General features: G+C 43.3%; 1 protein-coding gene across 1 annotated transcript in view; it reads left to right on the top strand.

The window, feature by feature from the left end:
• TAOK3 (TAO kinase 3) overlaps window positions 1-21,798 on the top strand; it is a 78,318-nt gene that overhangs the window by 34,669 nt on the left and 21,851 nt on the right. Inside the window, exons 9-13 of the mRNA XM_070762007.1 lie at window positions 815-928; window positions 9,350-9,441; window positions 12,317-12,410; window positions 13,715-13,796; window positions 16,779-16,946. Coding sequence (XP_070618108.1) covers window positions 815-928; window positions 9,350-9,441; window positions 12,317-12,410; window positions 13,715-13,796; window positions 16,779-16,946 — 550 coding nt within the window. The remainder of the gene's footprint in view (window positions 1-814; window positions 929-9,349; window positions 9,442-12,316; window positions 12,411-13,714; window positions 13,797-16,778; window positions 16,947-21,798) is intronic.

Raw genomic sequence — 21,798 nt, 5'->3', positions numbered from 1 at the left:
CTGGAATCAGCTTCCCCCGCAGATTCGCACTGCGCCCACCCTCCTCGCCTTCCTGAAGAGTTTAAAAACTCATCTTTGTCGCCAGGCCTGGGTTTCCTTAGATCTTCCCCCCTGACCAATGAATGCTTTAGTTTGATTGTTGAATGAATGATATTAATAAGGTCCCACAGAGTTGGCCTTCTCCAGGTCCCGTCGACCAAACAATGTCGTTTGGCGGGCCCCAGGGGAAGAGCCTTCTCTGTGGCAGCCCTGGCCCTCTGGATTCAACTCCCCCCGGAGATTAGAACTGCCCCCACACTTCTTGTCTTTCGTAAATTACTCAAGACCCATCTATACCGCCAGGCATGGGGGAGTTGAGACACCTTTCCCCCAGGCTTTTTTATATTTATGTTTGGGTATGTATATGTTGTTTGCTTTTTTAAATATGATAGGGTTTTACGTGCTTTTTAATATTAGATTTGTTTTCGCTGGAATATTGTTTTTATTATTGTTGTGAGCCGCCCCGAGTCTTCGTAGAGGGGCGGCACACAAATCTAATAAATTGAATTGACTTGAATTAATGGTTTTTTTTCCCTTTTTCATTAGAATTTTAAAATTTGTTTTTAATGTATTAATTGGATTGCTATTATTCTTGTTTTTCTGTATGTGCTGTGAGCCGCACCGAGTCCTCAGAGAGGGGCGGCTTACAAATCCAATAAAATAAATAAATAAAATAAACAAACCACTGTTGTAACTCTGAATCGTCGCTAACTGAATTTTTGTATGCCGGGAATTACCTGCAGTAATCGGCTCTCCTTTTTCCCCCCCCCTGCAGAGATATTAAAGCAGGAAATATTCTTCTAACCGAACCAGGCCAAGTGAAACTAGCAGACTTTGGCTCTGCTTCTATAGCCTCTCCTGCCAATTCTTTCGTGGGGACACCGTATTGGTAAGTGAAGCCGATGTGCCCCCTTTTCCTGCAGCCTTTCCAAAGATGCTGAACTAAAATATCCGTTTTGCTTTAAAATGCAATCCTGACCTTCAAATATATATATATATATCTGCATTTCCCACCTGGACTCCAACTCCCAGAATTCTTCAGTCCTTGTGGCTCTTCTTGTGAACTCTGAGAGTTGACGTTCGCAGGTCTGCGAAGTTTGGAAAAACTTTATCCTAGATCAGGAGTCTCCCTACGTGGCAATGTTAAGACGTCTGGACTTCAACTCCCAGAATTCAACTTTTAAAAGTGGCTGAGTTCAGCTCCCAGAATTCAACTTTTAAGGGTTGTGAACTTCAGCTTCCAGAATTCAACTTTTAAGAGTGGCTGAGTTCATCTCCCAGAATTCAACTTTTTTGAGTTGTGAACTTCAACTCCCAGAATTCAACTTTTAAGAGTTGTGAACTTCAACTCCCAGAATTCAACTTTTAAATATTGCTGAGTTCATCTCCCAGAATTCAACTTTTAAGAGTTGTGAACTTCAACTCCCAGAATTCAACTTTTAAAAGTTGTGAACTTCAACTCCCAGAATTCAACTTTTAAGAGTGGCTGAGTTCATCTCCCAGAATTCAACTTTTAAGAGTTGTGAACTTCAACTCCCAGAATTCAACTGTTAAGAGTTGTGAACTTCAACTCCCAGAATTCAACTTTTAAGAGTGGCTGAGTTCATCTCCCAGAATTCAACTTTTAAAAGTCGTGAACTTCAACTCCCAGAATTCAACTGTTAAGAGTTGTGAACTTCAACTCCCAGAATTCAACTTTTAAGAGTGGCTGAGTTCATCTCCCAGAATTCAACTTTTTTGAGTTGTGAACTTCAACTCCCAGAATTCAACTTTTAAGAGTTGTGAACTTCAACTCCCAGAATTCAACTTTTAAATATTGCTGAGTTCATCTCCCAGAATTCAACTTTTAAGAGTTGTGAACTTCAACTCCCAGAATTCAACTTTTAAAAGTTGTGAACTTCAACTCCCAGAATTCAACTTTTAAGAGTGGCTGAGTTCATCTCCCAGAATTCAACTTTTAAGAGTTGTGAACTTCAACTCCCAGAATTCAACTGTTAAGAGTTGTGAACTTCAACTCCCAGAATTCAACTTTTAAGAGTGGCTGAGTTCATCTCCCAGAATTCAACTTTTAAAAGTCGTGAACTTCAACTCCCAGAATTCAACTTTTAAGAGTTGTGAACTTCAACTCCCAGAATTCAACTTTTAAAAGTTGCTGAGTTCATCTCCCAGAATTCAACTTTTAAGAGTTGTGAGCTTCAACTCCCAGAATTCAACTTTTAAGAGTGGCTGAGTTCATCTCCCAGAATTCAACTTTTAAGAGTGGCTGAGTTCATCTCCCAGAATTCAACTTTTAAGAGTGGCTGAGTTCATCTCCCAGAATTCAACTTTTAAGAGTGGCTGAGTTCATCTCCCAGAATTCAACTTTTAAGAGTTGGTGAGTTCATCTCCCAGAATTCAACTTTTAAGAGTTGTGAGCTTCAACTCCCAGAATTCAAACTTCACACCTATGGACTTCAACTCCCAGAATTCCCTAACCAGCCAGTTGAAGAATTCTGGGAATTGAAGTCCACAACTCTTAAAAATTTGCCAATCTGTTCTAAATCAAGAATCTATGCAAACGTGAGCCGCCCCGAATCTGCAGAGAGGGGCGGCATACAAATCTAATTAATAATAATAATAATAATAATAGTAATAATGATGATGATGATGATGATGGTACATTTCGGGTGCTAAAAGCTGGAACATGTGAACCCATTTAAAATGATTTTTTTTGTCCCCCGCCCTCCAACAAAGAAGCTAAAAATAACTAAAACCAGTCTGTGGTGCGAATAATTGCCCCTTTTGGTGGCACCAGCCAAGCATCATAGGAGAAGAGCAGATATTTCAGAGAATAAATATTCAGAGATAAGCCTGATAGTCTGGCAACTACTGGGGAATATATGGGTAGTATACACCCTCTATTCCAGGGGTGTCAAACTCGATTGCATTGAAGGCCACTTCAGGGTTGTGTTTGACTTTGGGGTAGGAGGGTTTGGGGGGGACATGGCTGGGATGGGGTGAGCATGGCCCTCTACTAGCAAAAATGGAGCTCACGGGCCCTGTTTTTAGCCGGGACAACCTCCTGCAGCCTTCTGCCAGCAAAAATTGAGCTCAAGGGGGCCACTTGTGGGCCCCCACACTCCGTTTTTGCTGTCAGAGGGCTGCAGGAGGCAATCCCGGATGTAAACGGAGCCTGGGAAGGCTGCACACTCCGTGAAGCTTTGTTTTCACTGACAGAGGCACTGCGGGGCAATTCTTCCCTGTTTCCAGGGCAGTCCCGTGGGCCAGATCTAAGCACCCCGTGGGGCAGATCTAAGCATCCCACGGACCAGATCTAAACATCCCATGGACCAGATCTAAGCATCCCATGGACCAGATCTAAGCATCCCATGGGCCAGATCTAAGCATCCCATGGGCCAGATCTAAGCATCCCACGGACCAGATCTAAGCATCCCACGGACCAGATCTAAACATCCCATGGACCAGATCTAAGCATCCCATGGACCAGATCTAAGCATCCCATGGGCCAGATCTAAGCATCCCATGGGCCAGATCTAAGCATCCCATGGGCCAGATCTAAGCATCCCTTGGTCTAGATTTAAGCACCCCATGGGCCAGATATAAGCACCCCATGGACCAGATCTAAAGATCCCATGGGCCAGATCTAAGCATCCCTTGGGCCAGATCTAAGCATCCCTTGGGCCAGATCTAAGCATCCCACGGACCAGATCTAAACATCCCATGGACCAGATCTAAGCATCCCATGGACCAGATCTAAGCATCCCATGGGCCAGATCTAAGCATCCCTTGGGCCAGATCTAAGCATCCCTTGGGCCAGATCTAAGCATCCCACGGACCAGATCTAAGCATCCCACGGACCAGATCTAAACATCCCATGGACCAGATCTAAGCATCCCATGGACCAGATCTAAGCATCCCATGGGCCAGATCTAAGCATCCCATGGGCCAGATCTAAGCATCCCATGGGCCAGATCTAAGCATCCCTTGGTCTAGATCTAAGCATCCCATGGGCCAGATATAAGCACCCCATGGACCAGATCTAAAGATCCCATGGGCCAGATCTAAGCATCCCTTGGGCCAGATCTAAGCATCCCTTGGGCCAGATCTAAGCACCCCATCATCTGATATAAGTACCCCACAGGCAAGATCTAAGCACCCCGTAGACCAGATCTAAGTCTCTTTGGACCAGATCTAAGCATCCCACTGGCCAGATCTAAGCACCCTGTGGACCAGATTTAAGCACCCCATGGGCCAGATCTAAGTACTCTTTGGACCAGAGTAAGCACCCCATGGTCTGACCTAAGCACCCCACCAGCCAGATCTAAGCACCCCACGGTCTGATCTATGGACCCTCAGGACCAGTTTTATTGATTGATTGATTGATTGATTGATTGATTGATTGGCTGGCCAATACATAATACACATTGAAGAGAATAGATATGTAATAATATAAGTAAAGAAAAGAAAAGAAGAAAAGATATAAAAGTACAAGTGAACATATTTGAAAGGAGATAAGGAGATAAGGAGATAAGGAGAGACAATTGGACAGGGGACGGAAGGCACGCTGGTGCACTTATGCACGCCCCTTACTGACATCAAAGGAACCCGGAGAGGTCAATCGTGGATAGTCTAAGGGAAAAATGTTGGTGGTTAGGGGTTGACACTACTGAGTCAGGTAATGAGTTCCACGCTTCGACAACTCGGTGGCCGAAGTCAGATCTAAGTACCCTGCAGACCAGATCTAAGTACTCTTTGCACCAGATCTAAGCACCCCGCGGACCAAATCTAAGCATCCCACGGACCAGACCTAAGCATCCCGTGGACCATTACGATCTGTTCACTTCACTCCCCAGAATTGAACTAATGAATTGGCTGGCTGGGGAATTCTGGGAGTTGAAGTCCAGACGTACCCACGTGTGGAGGCCCCCTTGCTCCGCTCTTACGACTTGTAGAATCAAAATAGTTCCCTTGCCGACATCCAGCCCAGCTTTGCCTATCAGCGCGTCCCGCCCGAGCCCCCTCCAGCCCCCCTCGTTCTTGTGCCCATTCTGTTTGTGTCGTTTTGGTGTGAGCTTCCAATTGCATGGCTCCTAGAAGCCCACTGATGGGTCAATTGGGTTGTCTGTGTATTGTTGGTTTGATTTATCTAGCTGCCCGTCTCAGATGCTCAAAGGTTAGCTAGCTGGTTCGCTGGTTTATTTATTCGGCTTACCGACAGGTAGTCCTCGAGTTACGACCACAGTCCAGCCCGAGGTTTCCGTTGTCCCACAAAAGAGAATTGCTTCGGTGGAATTTCCCTTCAATTCTATGACCTTTCTTGCCAAGGCTTGTTAAATGAATCCCTTAAACACCTGTTAAGCTAGTAACCCAGTTGTTAAGTGAACCTAACTTCACTGGTTTGCGAGAAGGTGGCAAAACCGTCTCCACAACTGTCATAAATATCAAACTCACCTACAAAAAAATATGGATAGAAACATAGAAGACTGACGGCAGAAAAAGACCTCATGGTCCATCTAGTCTGCCCTTATACTATTTCCTGTATTTTATCTTAGGATGGATCTATGTTTATCCCAGGCATGTTTACATTCAGTTACTGTGGATTTACCAACCATGTCTGCTGGAAGTTTGTTCCAAGGATCTACTACTCTTTCAGTGAAATAATATTTTCTCACGTTGCTTTTGATCTTTCCTCCACCAACTAACCTAAGATTGTGTCCCCTTGTTCTTGTGTTCACTTTCCTATTAAAAACACTTCCCTCCTGAACCTTATTTAACCCTTTAACATATTGAAATGTTTCGATCATGTCCCCCCTTTTCCTTCTGTCCTCCAGACTCTACAGATTGAGTTCATGAAGCCTTTCCTGATACGTTTTATGCTTAAAACCTTCCACCATTCTTGTAGCCCGTCTTTGGACCCGTTCAATTTTGTCAATATCTTTTTGTAGGTGAGGTCTCCAGAACTGGACACAGTATTATTCCAAATGTGGTCTCACCAGCGCTCTATATAAGAGGATCACAATCTCCCTCTTCCTGCTTGTTATACCTCTAGCTATGCAGCAGGATAAAATTGAACAGGTCTAAAGAAGGGCTACAAAAATGGTGGAAGGTCTTAAGCCGCACGAATCCCAGCGGCCGATTAGGTCCCACAGAGTTGGCCTTCTCCGGGTCCCGTCGACTAAGCAATGTCGTCTGGCAGGACCTAGGGGAAGAGCCTTCTCTGTGGCGGCCCTGGCCCTTTGGAATCAACTCCCCCCGGGAGTTGATTCCGAATTGCCCCCACCTTCCCCGTTTTCCGCAAGATTTTAAAGACTCACCTATGCCGCCAGGTATGGGGCGATTAACTCTCCCTTCCCTTTTGACTATAGCACTTGAGAATGGTATGACTGTGTCACACTGATTGTTTTTAATATTAAGGGGTTTTAATTCTACTTTTATTAATTGGATTTGTATTATTGTCTACTGTATTTATTGTTGTTGTGAGCCGCCCCGAGTCTTTGGAGAGGGGCGGCATACAAATCTAATAAATTAAAATTAATTAAATTAAATTAAGCATAAATCTTATCAAGAAAGACTTAATGAACTCAATCTGTAGAGTCTGGAGGACAGAAGGAAAAGGGAAACCTTTAAATATGTTAAAGGGTTCAATAAGATTCACAAGGGAAGTGTTTTTAATAGGAAAGTGAACACAAGAACAAGGGGGCACAATCTCAGGGGAAAGGTCAGAAGCAACGTGAGAAATATTATTTTACTGAAAGAGTCGTAGATGCTTGGAACAAACCTCCAGCTGACGTGGTTGGTCAATCCACAGTAACAGAATTTAAACATGCCTGGGATAAACATGGATTGATTTGATTGATTTTATTTTATTGGATTTGTATGTCGCCCCTCTCCGTAGACTCGGGGCGGCTAACAACAGTAGTAAAACAGCATATGACAATCCAATATAAACAGTTAAAAACCCCTATTGTAAAACCAACATACATACAGACATACATACAGATCCATCCTAATATAAAATACAGGAAAATAGTATAAGGGCAGACTAGATGGACCAGGAGGTCTTTTTCTGCCGTCAATCTTCTATGTTTCTATGAATGAGGAAGGATGGGAGGAAGGAAAGAAAGAAAAGGAAGGAAGGAAGGAAGGAAGGAAGGAAGGAAGGAAGGAAGGAAGGAAGGAAGGAAGAATCCACAGTGACTGGATTGAAACATGCCTGGGATAAACATAGATCCATTGTAAGATAAAATACAGGAAATAGTATAAGGGCAGACTAGATGGACCAGGAGGTCTTTTTCTGCCGTCAGTCTTCTATGTTTCTATGACATAAGCCTAGACTAAATTTATGCACAGTAAAAAGGAAAAAAGAAAGAAAAGATGAAAAGGAAAGGGAAAAAAAGGGAGGAAGAGTAAAGAAAGGAAAAAGGGTAGAAAAAGGAAAGAATGCTATTGGTCAACTGTTTCAGTTGAGTCACGCGTTTAAGCAAACTGTTCCCATGCCCATTTATGCAATTAGTTATTATTATTATTATTAAGGACCCACCTGTATGGTTTCCCATCTGTCTTAAACAGTGACGGTGGCCTTTCTGTAAGTCAAGGACCCCATACCTGCATGGTTTTGCACAATTTTATTTATTTATTTATTATTTGTCCAATACATATGGAAGAGAATAGACATTGGGTAGTATATATAAAGATAATATGTAATATACAGTGATACCTTGTCATACAAACTTAATTGTTTCCTGGCCGAGGTTCTTAAGGTGAAAAGTTTGTAAGACGAAACAATGTTTCCCATAGGAATCAATGGAAAAGCGATGAATGCGTGCAAGCCCAAAACTCACCCCTTTTGCCAGCCGAAGCACCTGTTTTTGCGCTGCTGGGATTCCCCTGAGGTTCCCTTCCATAGGAAACTCCACCTCCGGACTTCTGTGTTTTTGCGATGCTGCAAGGGAATCCCAGCAGGGGAATCCCAGCATCGCAAAAACAAGCGGTTCGCTGGCAACGGAAGTCTGGAGGTGGGGCTTTCCAGCGAAGGGAGCCTCAGTGAAATCGCAGCATCACAAAAACACCAAAGTCCTCGAAACCCCACCTCCAGGCCTCTGTGTTTTTGCGATGCTGCGATTTCACTGAGGCTCCCCTCGCTGGGGAACCCTACCTCCGGACTTCCATTGCCAGCGAAGCACCCACTTTTTCTCTGCTGGGATTCCCCTGCAGCATCACAAAAACCCGGAAGTCCAGAGGTGGGGTTTCCCATGGAGGGGAGCCTCAAGGGAATCCCAGCAGCGCAAAAACGGGTGCTTCGCTGGCCACGGAAGTCCGGAGGCGGGGCATCCCAGCAGCGGCGTTGGGTTTGTAAGGTGAAAATAGTTTGTAAGAAGAGGCAAAAGAATCTTAAACCCTGGGTTTGTATCTCGAAAAGTTTGTATGACGAGGCGTTTGTAAGACTGTACAATGGCCATGGTCTCTCTGTAACTCTAGGACTACCTGTAGGAGAGCAGGCTCAGGTGAGGGAAAGCCAGCCAATTGCATCTGAGCGTCGGTCTCCCCCTTCTTCCAAGTCAAAACATCCCCCCCCCCAAACATGCTTGTTGTGTGTATATGTGCGTGTGTGTGTGTGGTTCTCCCTGCTGTGTTTTGCCTTGCACTTCTGCCTTCTCCCCCCAAGCCCCCTTTTCCCTTCTGTGCTCCAGATACCCCCTTATTTCTTCCATAGCTGCAACCCCCCGGCTGAACCTCTCCGAGAAAACAGTGTTGGTGTGTCAGTGGGAAAATCTCACCCTATCTAGTGGGATGTGTGGTGCCTTAGCAGCCTTTTCAGCCCCTGCTTGGCTGGATCCAGGTACAGTTGCCAAGGGGCTCGGTGCCAGCCTGCTCGTTTGCCAGCATGTTGCCCTGAGATGGATCATGCAAAAAAATAAATAAAATAAAAAATAAACAAACCCCCTTTTTGATTTTGCATTCTCCATACATCCATAATCCTCCCCCTTCCAACCTCTTCCCCCCTTCAAAAAGGAATTCTTGGCTTAAGGAGACGAGTACGACGACAAACGACGGTGGTTATTGTTATGATTTTATTTTTATTTTTTAAATCCTCCCCAGCATGGCTTAATTCTGTTCCATGCTGACTTTATTTCTTTTTTTTCTTTTATTTATTTGGTCAGGGGGATTTTGAAGAGGGCAGGGGATAATGCATCTGTTGGAGTGCTGGGCCTCTTTTTTCTTTCTTTCTTTCTTTCTTTTTCCTGTCTTTTTTTCTTCTTCTCTTTAATGCCATCCCGTAATCTTCACTCTTGGAATTCATCTACGGTAGGATGGCTCCGGAAGTGATCCTGGCTATGGACGATGGACAGTACGACGGGAAGGTCGACGTTTGGTCGCTTGGAATTACCTGCATCGAGTTAGGTAAGTCGACCGGCGTTGACAACCGTTGGATATAATAATAATAATAATAATAATAATAATACGAAGAAGAAGAACAACAACAACAATCCCAGCGACCGATTAGGTCCCACAGAGTGGGCCTTCTCTGGGTCCCGTCAACTAAACAATGTCGGTTGGCGGGCCCCAGGGGAAGAGCCTTCTCTGTGGCGGCCCCGACTCTCTGGAACCAGCTCCCCCCAGAGATTAGAACTGCCCCTACCCTCCTTGCCTTTCGTAAACTCCTTAAAACCCACCTTTGTCGTCAGGCATGGGGGAACTGAGACATCTCCCCCGGACTTATCCAATTCAATTTATGTATGGTATGCTTGTATGTATGTTTTCTTAAATAATGGGTTTTTAAAATATTTTAAATTGTAAATTATTAGATTTGTCATGAACTGTTTTATTGTGTTGTGAGCCGCCCCGAGTCTACGGAAAGGGGCGGCATACAAATCTAATAAATAATAATAATAATAATAATAATAATAAGAAGAAGAAGAAGAAGAAGAAGAATAACAACAACAAACAAACAACAACAGCAACAACAATAATAATAATAATAATGCAACAACTGGCATAAGCCAGTGAAAGTGGTCCCAGTGGTACTTGGCACGCTGGGCGCAGTGCCAAAGGATCTCAGTGGACATTTGAAAACCATCGGAATTGACAAAATCTCCATCTGTCAATTGCAAAAGGCCACTTTACTGGGATCGGCAAACATAATTCGCCGCTACATCACGCAGTCCTAGGTGCTTGGGAAGCCCCCGACTAGTGATGAAATACGAAATCCAGCATAGGGATCTCATTTGCTATGTTGTATTGACATAATAATAATAATAATAATTGTTAGTATGTCTCGGTGCAAAACCTTAGACTTACAATCAGCAGAGTTGTTGCAGTGGTGCAGCCAGTGTGGGCTAGCTAGATAAAGACTCCGGCTTAGTATTAACAATATTATTATTTACAAATATACAACAATAAAATACTAATAGATTGCAAACCGCACACGGCAAGAATAATACAGCTCACAAGCAAAGATATTTCAAAGTAACTCCCCCCCCCCCAAAATGGAACGATGCTGGCGCCCTCTTATGGCGAACCAGCAAAAGTTCTTAAAGATACAGTCTTTACTTTCATAGACCAACGTTGTTAGTTTACTGTATGGTAACCCCAAAGTAGGTTCTATACCATGTACTACTAATAATAATCTGGATAAAGTGGTACAAATGGACACAAAAAACAAATGCAAACTCACGGTAAGAGATGGAACATTACAAAGAATTATATGTACAAATGTATAAATATAGAAAATATCGATATGAATGTAAATATATGGATGTTGACCAACCTGTAAGTACAAAAACGTAAATATTTTAAAAATCAATCAATATATATATTAAAATAATTAAAATAACAACAACAACAACAAAACAGCAACAAACAACAACAACAACAATAATAATAATCCTTTTCTTCTGAAATTTTTGCTAACACAGAACTGCCAATGCAATAGATTGAGGATTCCTTTTCCCCAAGTGCATTATTTTACATTTGGAAACATAAAACTGCAGTTTCCATTGCTTTGACCATTTATCTAGTAAAGCTAAATCATTTACCATATTACAGATGCCTCCAGGAATATCAACCCTATTGCACACTTTAGAATCATCGGCAAATAGGCAAACCTTCCCTACCAAACCTTCCCCTATGTCACTCACAAACATATTAAAAAGAATAGGACCCAGAACAGACCCTTGTGGCACACCGCTCGTAACCTGTCTCTGCTCATAATACTCGCCATTAACAATAACTCTCTGATATCTACGCTTCAGCCAGCTTGAAATCCACTGAACTATCCAGGGATTAAGTCCAATCTCCACTAATTTATCTAGAAACATAGAAACATAGAAGTCTGACGGCAGAAAAAGACCTCATGGTCCATCTAGTCTGCCCTTATACTATTTTTTGTATTTTATCTTAGGATGGATATATGTTTATCCCAGGCATGTTTAAATTCAGTTACTGTGGATTTATCTATCAACTCTTTATGTGGAACCGTATCAAAGGCTTTGCTGAAGTCCAAATAGGCAATATCCACGGCACCACCTTGATCCAACACCTTTGTGACATAGTCAAAGAAAAGACTTAATGAACTCAATCTGTATAGTCTGGAGGGGGGACATCATCGAAACATTTCAATATGTTAAAGGGTTAAATAAGGTTCAGGAGGGAAGTGTTTTTAATAGGAAAGTGAACACAAGAACAAGGGGACACAATCTGAGGTTAGTTGGGGGAAAGATCAAAAGCAACATGAGAAAATATTATTTTACTGAAAGAGTAGTAGATCCTTGGAACAAACTTCCAGCAGACGTGGTTGGTAAATCCACAGTAACTGAATTGAAACATGCCTGGGATAAACATATATCCATTGTAAGGTAACGCAAGAACAAGGGGACACGATCTGAAGTTAGTTGGGGGAAAGATCGGAAGCAACATGAGAAAATATTATTTGACTGAAAGAGTAGTAGATCCCTGGAACAAACTTCCAGCAGACGTGGTTGGTCAATCCACAGGAACTGAATTTAAACATGCCTGGGATAAACATAGATCCATGCTAAGATAAAATACAGGAAATAGTATAAGGGCAGACTAGATGGACCATGAGGTCTTTTTCTGCCGTCAGTCTTCTATGTTTCTATGTCTATGTTTATAATAATAATAATAATAATAATAATAATAATAATAATAATAATAATAATAATAACAACAACAACAACAACAACTACAACAATAATAATAATAACCTCTCTGTTGTTTCTTCCCCCCCCCCCCCCTTCCTCTCCATTTTTCCTTACAGCGGAGCGAAAACCTCCCCTCTTCAATATGAATGCAATGAGTGCCTTATATCACATCGCCCAGAACGATTCCCCCACGCTACAATCCAATGACTGGTAAGAGTTGAAAAGGGGGAAGGGGGTAACCAGCTTTGTTTTCTGAAAGAGTTGCGCCCGTGTTAAGGATTTGCAGTAATGTCTTCTATGTTTCTTTTATGTTTCTATGAGTTTGAGGAGGAGCTTGTTGGTTTTCTGACAGACGTTTCATGACCCAGCACGGGAGCATCATCAGTGCCAGTAGGGAGTGGGGTTATTATTATTATTTATATATTATTATTTATTGGATTTGTATGCCGCCCCTCTCCACAGACTCGGGGGCGGCTAACAACAATGACAAAAAACAACATGTAACAATCCAATTTAATAAAACAACTAAAAACCCTTATTATAAAAACCAAACATACACACAAACATACCATACATAACTTGTAATGGCCTAGGGGGAGGAATATGTTAACTCCCCCATGCCTGGCGACAAAGGTGGGTCTTGAGTAGTTTGCAAAAGACAAGGAGGGTGGGGGCCGTTCTAATCTCTGGGGGGAGTTGATTCCAGAGGGCCGGGGCCACCACAGAGAAGGCTCTTCCCCTGGGGCCCGCCAAACGACATTGTTTGGTCGACGGGACCCGGAGAAGGCCAACTCTGTGGGACCTTATCGGCCGCTGGGATTCGTGCAGTAGAAGGCGGTTCCGGATGTATTCTGGCCCAATGCCATGTAGGGCTTTAAAGGTCATTACCAACACTTTGAATTGTGACCGGCAGCCAATGCAGGCCACGGAGTGTTGCAGAAGCGTGGGCGAATCTAGGAACCCCCACGATGGCTCTCGCGGCCGCGTTCTGCACGATCTGAAGTTTCCGAACACTTTTCAAAGGCAGAAGGCGGTCCCGGAGATAATCTGGTCCGATGCCATGAAGGGCTTTATAGGTCATAACCAACACTTTGAATTGTGACCGGAAACTGATCAGCAACCAATGCAGACTGCGGAGTGTTGGTGTAACATGGGCATGTTTGGGGAAGCCCATGATTGCTCTCGCGGCCGCGTTCTGCACGATCTGAAGTTTCCGAACACTCTTCAAAGGTAGCCCCATGTAGAGAGCGTTACAGTAATCGAACCTCGAGGTGATGAGGGCGTGAGTGACTGTGAGCAGTGACTCCCGGTCCAAATAGGGCCGCAACTGGTGCACCAGGCGAACCTGGGTTGAAGGAGGAAGACGAGGAGGAAGAGTTTTCTTTCAGACATTTCATTACCAAAATGGATAACGGCATCAACCGCACCAGCCATTCTTAGCTGCCACACGTTGAATTTCTATCCCTTCTGCCTGCCTGAATGTGTTCTGACGTCCTTTCTGTTCCCCTATTCAGGACAGATTCTTTCAGAAGATTCGTTGATTACTGCTTGCAGAAATTACCGCAGGAGCGTCCGTCCTCGTCGGAACTTTTGAGGGTAACGTTTCACCTTTCTGCTTTGGGAAATAATAACGCGTCGTGGCGAGACAGCCGACTTCCCCTTTTTCCCGTTTTCCTTTAGGCCCGCGGTGGTTCTCGACCTTTGCTAACCCCGCGACCCCTTAATGCAGTCCCTCGTGTTGTGGTGGCCCCCAGCCATAAGTCGAGCGCCAATTCTCCCCACGGAGCTTGAAGCTGATTGGCAGGAAGGTCAAAAGGACACGCCCACTGTAAACGCCTGATTTGGTCGGATTGTAAAAATAGGTTCCGAGGCGCCAGAATAGAGGCTTTATTTATTTATTCATTCATTCATTGATTCATTCATTCATATTGGATTTGTATGCCACCCCTCTCTGCAGACTCAGGGCGGCTAACAACAGTAACAAAACAGTATAATCCAATACTAAAAACAGTTAAAACCCATTATATAAAAACCAATCCTACATACAGACATAACATGCATAAAATTTTCAAGGCCTACGGGGAAAGTGTATCTCAGTTCCCCTATGCCTGGTGGCAGTGGTGGGTTTTAAGCAGCTTACAAAAGGCAAGGAGGGTGGGGGCAGTTCTAATCTCCGGGGGGAGCTGGTTCCAGAGGGCCGGGGCCGCCACAGAGAAGGCTCTTCCCCTGGGTCCCGCCAAGCGACATAGTTCCTAACACCATGGGGAATTTGCCTTTTTCAAGGTTCTTAGGCGACCCCTGTGAAACGGTCGTCCGACCCCCAAAAGGGTCCCGACCCTCAGGTTGAGAACCACAGCTTTAGGGACACGTGGCATCGGTCGGAGTGTCCTGGGGGACTTTCCCATGATCTCCTTTGGTGACCGTCTGAGGAGCAAGGTCAACGGGGGAGCCGTTGGGTTTACTCAACAACTGTGTGACCAACATAACAATTGCGGTGATTAATTTAACGATCGGCAAGAAATGTCATTAAATGTCATTAAATGGGGGACAAAACTCACTTAAGAAGCGTCTCGCTTAGCGACAGAAATTTTGTACTCAACCAGGGTCATAACTCAAGGATTGCCTGTGACTGCCCTTTCAGGAAAGACTTAATGAACTCAATCTGTATAGTCTGGAGGACAGAAGGAAAAGGGGGGACATTTAAATATGTGAAAGGGTTAAATAAGGTTCAGGAGGGAAGTGTTTTTAATAGGAAAGTGAATACAAGAACAAGGGGCCACAATCTGAGTTTAGTTGGGGGAAAGATCAAAAGCAACATGAGAAAATATTATTTTACTGAAAGAGTAGTACAGTGTTCCCTCGATTTTCGCGGGTTCGAACTTCGCGGAACATCTATATCACGGTTTTTCAAAAATATTAATTAAAAAATACTTCGCGGATTTTTCCCCTGTACCACGGTTTTTCCCGCCCGATGACATCATATGTCATTGCCAAACTTTTGTCTGCCTTTAAAAAACATTTTTTAAAATAAACTTTAATAAATAAACATGGTGAGTAATAATCTAAATGGTTGCTAAGGGAGTGGGAAATTTTAATTTAGGGGTTTAAAGTGTTAAGGGAAGGCTTGGGATACTGTTCATAGCCAAAAATAGTGTATTTACTTCCGCATCTCTACTTCGCGGAAATTCTACTTTCACGGGCGGGCTCGGAACGCATCCCCCGTGAAAATCGTGGTTGGTAAATCCACAGTAACTGAATTTAAACATGCCTGGGATAAACAGATCAATCCTAAGATAAAATACAGGAAATAGTATAAGGGCAGGCTAGATGGACCATGAGGTCTTTTTCTGCCGTCAGTCTTCTATGTTTCGATGTTTAACATAGGGTGCCCACCCCCATTAAAATAAGCCTGTTTTTTCCCCAATTGAAAATGGGTCATTTTCAAATAATACACTGCTCAAAAAAATAAAGGGAACCCTCAAAGAACATAGATCTGAATGAATGAAATATTCTCCTTGAATACTTTGTTCTGTACCAAGTTGAATGTGGACAACCGCCTGTGAAATTGATTGTCAATCAGTGATGCTTCCTAAGTGGACAGTTTACCTACAAAAAGATATGGATCAAATTGAAGGGGTCCAAAGACGGGCTACAAAAACGGTGGAAGGGTCTTAAACATCAAACCTATCAGGAAAGACTTCATGAACTCAAACTGTATGGAGGACAGAAGGGAAAGGGGGGGGACATGACTGAAACATTTAAATATGTTAAAGGGTTAAATAAGGGTTCAGGAGGGAAGTGTTTTTATTAGGAAAGTGAACCCAAGAACAAGGGGGCACAATCTGAGGTTAGTTGGGGGAAAGATTAGAAGCAACGTGAGAAAATATTTGACTGAAAGAGCAGTAGATGCTTGGAACAAACTTCCAGCAGATATGGTTGGTCAATCCACCGTCACTGAATTTAAACATGCCTGGGATAAACATAGATCCATCCTAAGATAAAATACAGGAATTAGATGGACCATGAGGTTTTCCTGTATTTTATCTTAGGATGGATCTATGTTTATCCCAGGCATGTTTAAATTCAGTGACTGTGGATTGACCAACCACGTCTGCTGGAAGTTTGTTCCAAGCATCTACTGCTCTTTCAGTCAAATATTTTCTCACGTTGCTTCTGATCTTTCCCCCAACTAACCTCAGATTGTGCCCCCTTGTTCTTGTGATCACTTTCCTAATAAATTTCACAGATGTTTGATTTACTTGGAGTTATATTGTGTTGTTTAAGTGTTCCCTTTATTTTTTTGAGTGGTGTATATGCTATTCTATTCTACTGGCGATGTGGAGAGTAGAATTCAGATGAAGGATATTTGGAGAAAGGAAAAAAAGGCAAATAAATAGAATTGTGTGGGCCTTGCAAGATAGAAAGATATTTATTTATTTTTTTGAGCAGTATATTCCCTGCCATAACATGCTTCCGTTGAGTGGGAGATTGGGTGGGTTGGGGGGTCTCGTTCTTTGCGTCTTTTTTTTTTTCTCTTCTCACCCAGAACGCTTCTTCTGTCCTCCTTCTGAAACCCAGCACGAATTCGTACGATGCGAGCGTCCGCCCCGGGTCCTGATAGACTTGATTCAAAGAACCAAGGATGCGGTCCGAGAGTTGGACAACCTTCAGTCTCGGAAAATGAACAAGATCCTTTTCCAGGAGGTCTACAATGGCCCACTGAACGAGTCTCAGGAAGAGGAGGAGGTATCGCCTTTATCTATACCGCCGATAAATTATAACGATAGCCATAACCACGGTGACCGTCATAACAGCGTGTCTCCTGCTCCACAGGGGCCCTGCCAAGCCCCTTTTCATGGGTTCCCAGGAATGTGGTTGGGAACGAGGCTGTGCCACCTCTGACCTCTGGCCGTTGAGGCTTTGGAGACAGGTGGCAACAGAACATCTAAGCAAATCAAGGTTGCCCCCAGTTTGGGCTCTCCCGGCTGTGGAAACCAGGCCCTGCTTAGATCCCAAAACTGGGTCTGGTAGTTGCCATTTTGTACCCGGAGACAAGATATTTTCCTTAATGACCATGTCCAACAGAGATGGTAGAAAGTCCAGCACAACCAGAAACAACATCTTCTCCCCGGTGGCTGAATTAAGATGAGATGGACCAATAGTCACTTCTACTCTATTCTACTCTGGAATTCTATTCTGTTCTGTTCTGATCTATTCTATTCTATTCTACTGTACAATACAGTAGAATACAGTAGAATACAATAGAATGCAATAGAATAGAATAATAGAATAGAATAGGGGGTAGAGTAGAGTAGAATAGAGTAGAGTAAAAGTGACTCCATCTCATTTTCTATTCTACTCCTATTCTATTCTACTGTGCTCTACTGTACTCTAGAGTAGAGTAGAGTAGAGTAGAGTGGAAGTGACCATTGGTCCATCTCATCTTCTATTCTATTCTATTCTATTCTATTCTACTGTACAATACAGTAGAATACAATAGAATGCAATAGAATACAATAGAATAGAATAGAATAATAGAATAGAATAGGGAGTAGAGTAGAGCAGAGCAGAGTACAGTAGAATAGAGTAGAGTAGAAGTGACTCCATCTCATCTTCTATTCTACTCCTATTCTATTCTATTCTACTGTGCTCTACTGTACTCTACTCTAGAGTAGAGTAGATTAGAGAAGAGGAATAGAATAGAAGAGGAATAGAATAGAAGAGGAAGAGAAGAGGAATAGAATAGAATAGAAGAGGAATAGAATAGAGTAGAATAGAATAGAATAGAATAAATATATATTTTTGTCACGAATCATAAAGTAGAACACTTAGTGATAATCATAGGGTACAAATAAGCAATCAAATCATAGGGTAGGATAGGACAGGGTAGTTCAAGACAGGACAGGACAGAATAAAACAGAACAGAATAGAATTATTTCTTGGGCAAGTGTGATTGGACAAGCAATGAATTTGTCTTTGGTGCAGAAAAGAAAGATACATTGGTCAAGAATCATGAGGTACAACACTTAATGATAACCGTAGGGTACAAATAAGCAATCAAATCAGGATAGGATAGGATAAAATAGAATAGAACAAACAATAGAATTTTATTGCCAAGTGTGATTAGACGCACAAGGAATTTGCTTGGTGCATATTTATTATTTATTTATTTATTGGATTTTTATGCCACCCCTCTCCGTGGACTTGGGGCGGCTAACAACAGTGATAAAAACAGAATGTAAAAATCCAATACTAAAACAGCTAAAAACCCTTGTTATAAAACCAATCATACATACAGAGATACCATGCATAAATTGTAGAAGCCTAGGGGGAAAGATTATCTTAGTTCCCCCCTGCCTGACGGCAGAGGTGGGTTTTAAGGAGCTTACGAAAGGCAAGGAGGGTGGGGGCTATTCTAATCTCTGGGGGGAGTTTAGTTGACGGGACCCGGAGAAGGCCCACTCTGTGGGACCTAACTGGTCGCTGGGATTCGTGCGGCAGAAGGCGGTCCCTGAGATAATCTGTGTGCATAATAGAAAAGATAAGTTCATTCCAGCTTGAAGTGGGGAGAAGACTAGTCCATGGCCCCTCAAGCAGGGGAGAACACTCCATATGGAGGACAACTGGAGAATGTCTTTCCTCTTGGGACCTTCTTCTTCATTTACGCTATTTTTCCCCCCATACAATACAGGGCTAGTGAGTTAACGCGGTGTTTAGAAATTTTAAAAAAGGATGAGGACAACTGATCAATATACAGCCCCTCTAAGCGGTTTACAGACTCAGCCTCTTGTCCCTCAACGCTCTCACATTTTTTTTAACCGACCTCGGAAGGATGGAAAACTGAGTCAATCTTAATCCGGTCAGGATCGAACTGGCTGGCATTCGGCAGAAAAAGCCCGCAATACTGCATTCTCACCACTGCGTCACCATGGCGCTTTAGACTAGAAACGACATCTTGGCAGAGGTGAAATGCTCCTGTTTTTAGATAACTCCCGAATCTTGGTTTTAAAAAAAGAGCCGCAAGGGCCATACCGAAAGCCCCTTGACCAAGATCTTTCCTCCCAGACGTTTTAACCACCAATCGTGGCCACCAACTAGCCAAGGGTAGAGACAGAGTTTGGAGAAACCTCATTCGGTTGTGATTTGGGTGTGAATTGACCCTCACCATTCCTTCCGGAGCGGTCTTCTTCACCAAGTGGTCCTTCATCCCGCCAAATAATCATTGCATGCAGCATACACACCTGAGGGCAGGTAGTCCTCGATGTACGACCGTCCGTTTATCGGCCATTCAAGTTTACAGCGGCCTGAAGAAAGTGACTCGCAGCCAGTCCGCGCGCTTACAATCCCATGGCAACAATGCCAGGGGTGTCATGTGGATGTGTATTTAGCCTAGAGTAGAGGCAGGCAAAGTTGGCTCTTCTACGGTGTTTCCCCGAAAATAAGACAGCGTCTTATATTCATTTTTGCTCCCAAAGACCTGCTCCGTCTTATTTTCAGGGGATGTCTTATTTTTCCCCCCCGACAAATTGTATCCTGTATCCTGCTGCAGCAAAAATGCCTCCAAACACGCCGATGCGTGTTGGATGTGTTTTAAATCTGATTGACGCAGTGTTTTGGGATGCAATTTAGGGACAGCAGTGTTATATATGTTCTTTTCGGGAATGCTGCGAAACAAAACATCTCCTACGTCTAACTTTCCGGGGATGCTTTATATTAGGCAATTCTACGAAACTTCTCCTATGTCTCACTTATGGGGGTGACTTATTTTGGGGGAAATAGGATTTTTTTTTGGTTTGTTTGTTTGTTTGTTTGTTTGTTTGTTTGTTTGATTGATTGATTGATTGATTATTTATTCATTCATTCATTCATTCATTCATTCATTTGATTTCTACGCTGCCCCTCTCCGGGAACTCGGGGCAGCTCACAACATATAATAAACAGTATACGATAGCTTGGATCCAATTAATTAATTAAAAACTAGACCCAAAATTATTGATTGATTGATTGGATTTCTATGCTGCCCCTCTCTGAGAACTCGGGGCAGCTCACAACATATAATAAACAGTATACGATAGCTTGGATCCAATTAATTAATTAAAAACTAAACCCAAAATTATTGATTGATTGATTGATTGATTGGATTTCTATGCTGCCCCTCTCTGAGAACTCGGGGCAGCTCACAACATATAATAAACAGTATATGATAGCTTGGATCCAATTAATTAATTAAAAACTAAACCCAAAATTATTAATTGATTGATTGATTGGATTTCTATGCTGCCCCTCTCCGAGAACTCGGGGCAGCTCACAACATATAATAAACAGTATACGATAGCTTGGATCCAATTAATTAATTAAAAACTAAACCCAAAATTATTGATTGATTGATTGGATTTCTAAGCTGCCCCTCTCCGAGAACTCGGGGCAGCTCACAACATATAATAAACAGTATACAGTAGCTTGGATCCAATTAATTAATTAAAAACTAAACCTAAAAAAACATTAAAAAAACAATCATTCCCTCAACATTCGTTCAACACAATCATTGGCCAGAGGGGCGAGAATCAAATCACCCCAAGCCTGGCGATATAGATGAGTCTTAAGACTCTTACGGAAGGCGAGGAGGGTAGGGGCAGTACGAATCTCCAGGGGTAGCTGATTCCAGTGGGCCGGGGCCCTCATAGAGAAGACTCTTCCCCTAGGTCCCGCCAAACGACATTGTCTAGTTGACGGGACCTGAAGAAGGCCGACTCTGTGGGACCTGACGGGTCACTGGGATTCCTGCGGGAGAAGGCCGTCTCGCAGGTATTCTGGTCCCATGATTTGTGGACTTCAACTCCCAGAATTCCTGAGCCAATCATGCTTGCTCAGGAATTCTGGGAGTTGAAGTCCACATGTCATAGAAGAGCCAACTTTGCCTACCTCTGGCCTAGAGGGTCCCGCGATCATCTTTTGGACAAGCCCAGTGAATGTTGGCAGCCGGTTTTGCTTAACGACCACATTGATCCACTTAACAACCGATGGGGTTCATGAGCCCCCGTGGCAGGAAAAGGTGGCGAAATTGGGCGCTGTTCGCTTAACACGACGCCTCGCTTTGCTTAGCGATGGAAATTCCAACCCCCACGCCCTGTTGGGTCTGTAAATCGAGGACTACCTGTACTTGAACGCATGTCAAAACCCTTCACCCGCTTCTTGCCAGTATAGCTGCTGGAATGACCCCAGGCAGATAGCAACTAACTTTTTAAAAATAATTATTTTAATTTTAACCATCTCTTGCTCTCTGGGATAGAGCGACTATTTCCAATAGTGCCGATTAAAAAATAGAAGGGAAATAAGGAGTTTCCGCCAAGCGATTCTCCCCTTCTGTACCTGGTGCCTAAAAGACCGAGCTCAGAGAGATCCCCAAGGAGCCCACAGTCCCATTCCTCCTTCTGGTCCTGATTATATTACACAGTTGGGTCACCAAACATCTGTAAGAAACCCACCAAGCTCAGAGAGACCCCAAAGAACCCACAATTCCCCCCCCCCTTCTAGTCCTGATTGTATTACCTAGTTGGGTCACCAAACATCTGTAAGAAAACCATTGAGCTCAGAGAGA

Source organism: Erythrolamprus reginae, chromosome 10 (assembly GCF_031021105.1).
Source record: "Erythrolamprus reginae isolate rEryReg1 chromosome 10, rEryReg1.hap1, whole genome shotgun sequence".
Classification (NCBI taxonomy): Eukaryota; Metazoa; Chordata; class Lepidosauria; order Squamata; family Dipsadidae; genus Erythrolamprus; species Erythrolamprus reginae.
Note: the sequence above shows the minus strand (reverse complement) of the source record. Positions and strands in the feature narration are given on the sequence as shown.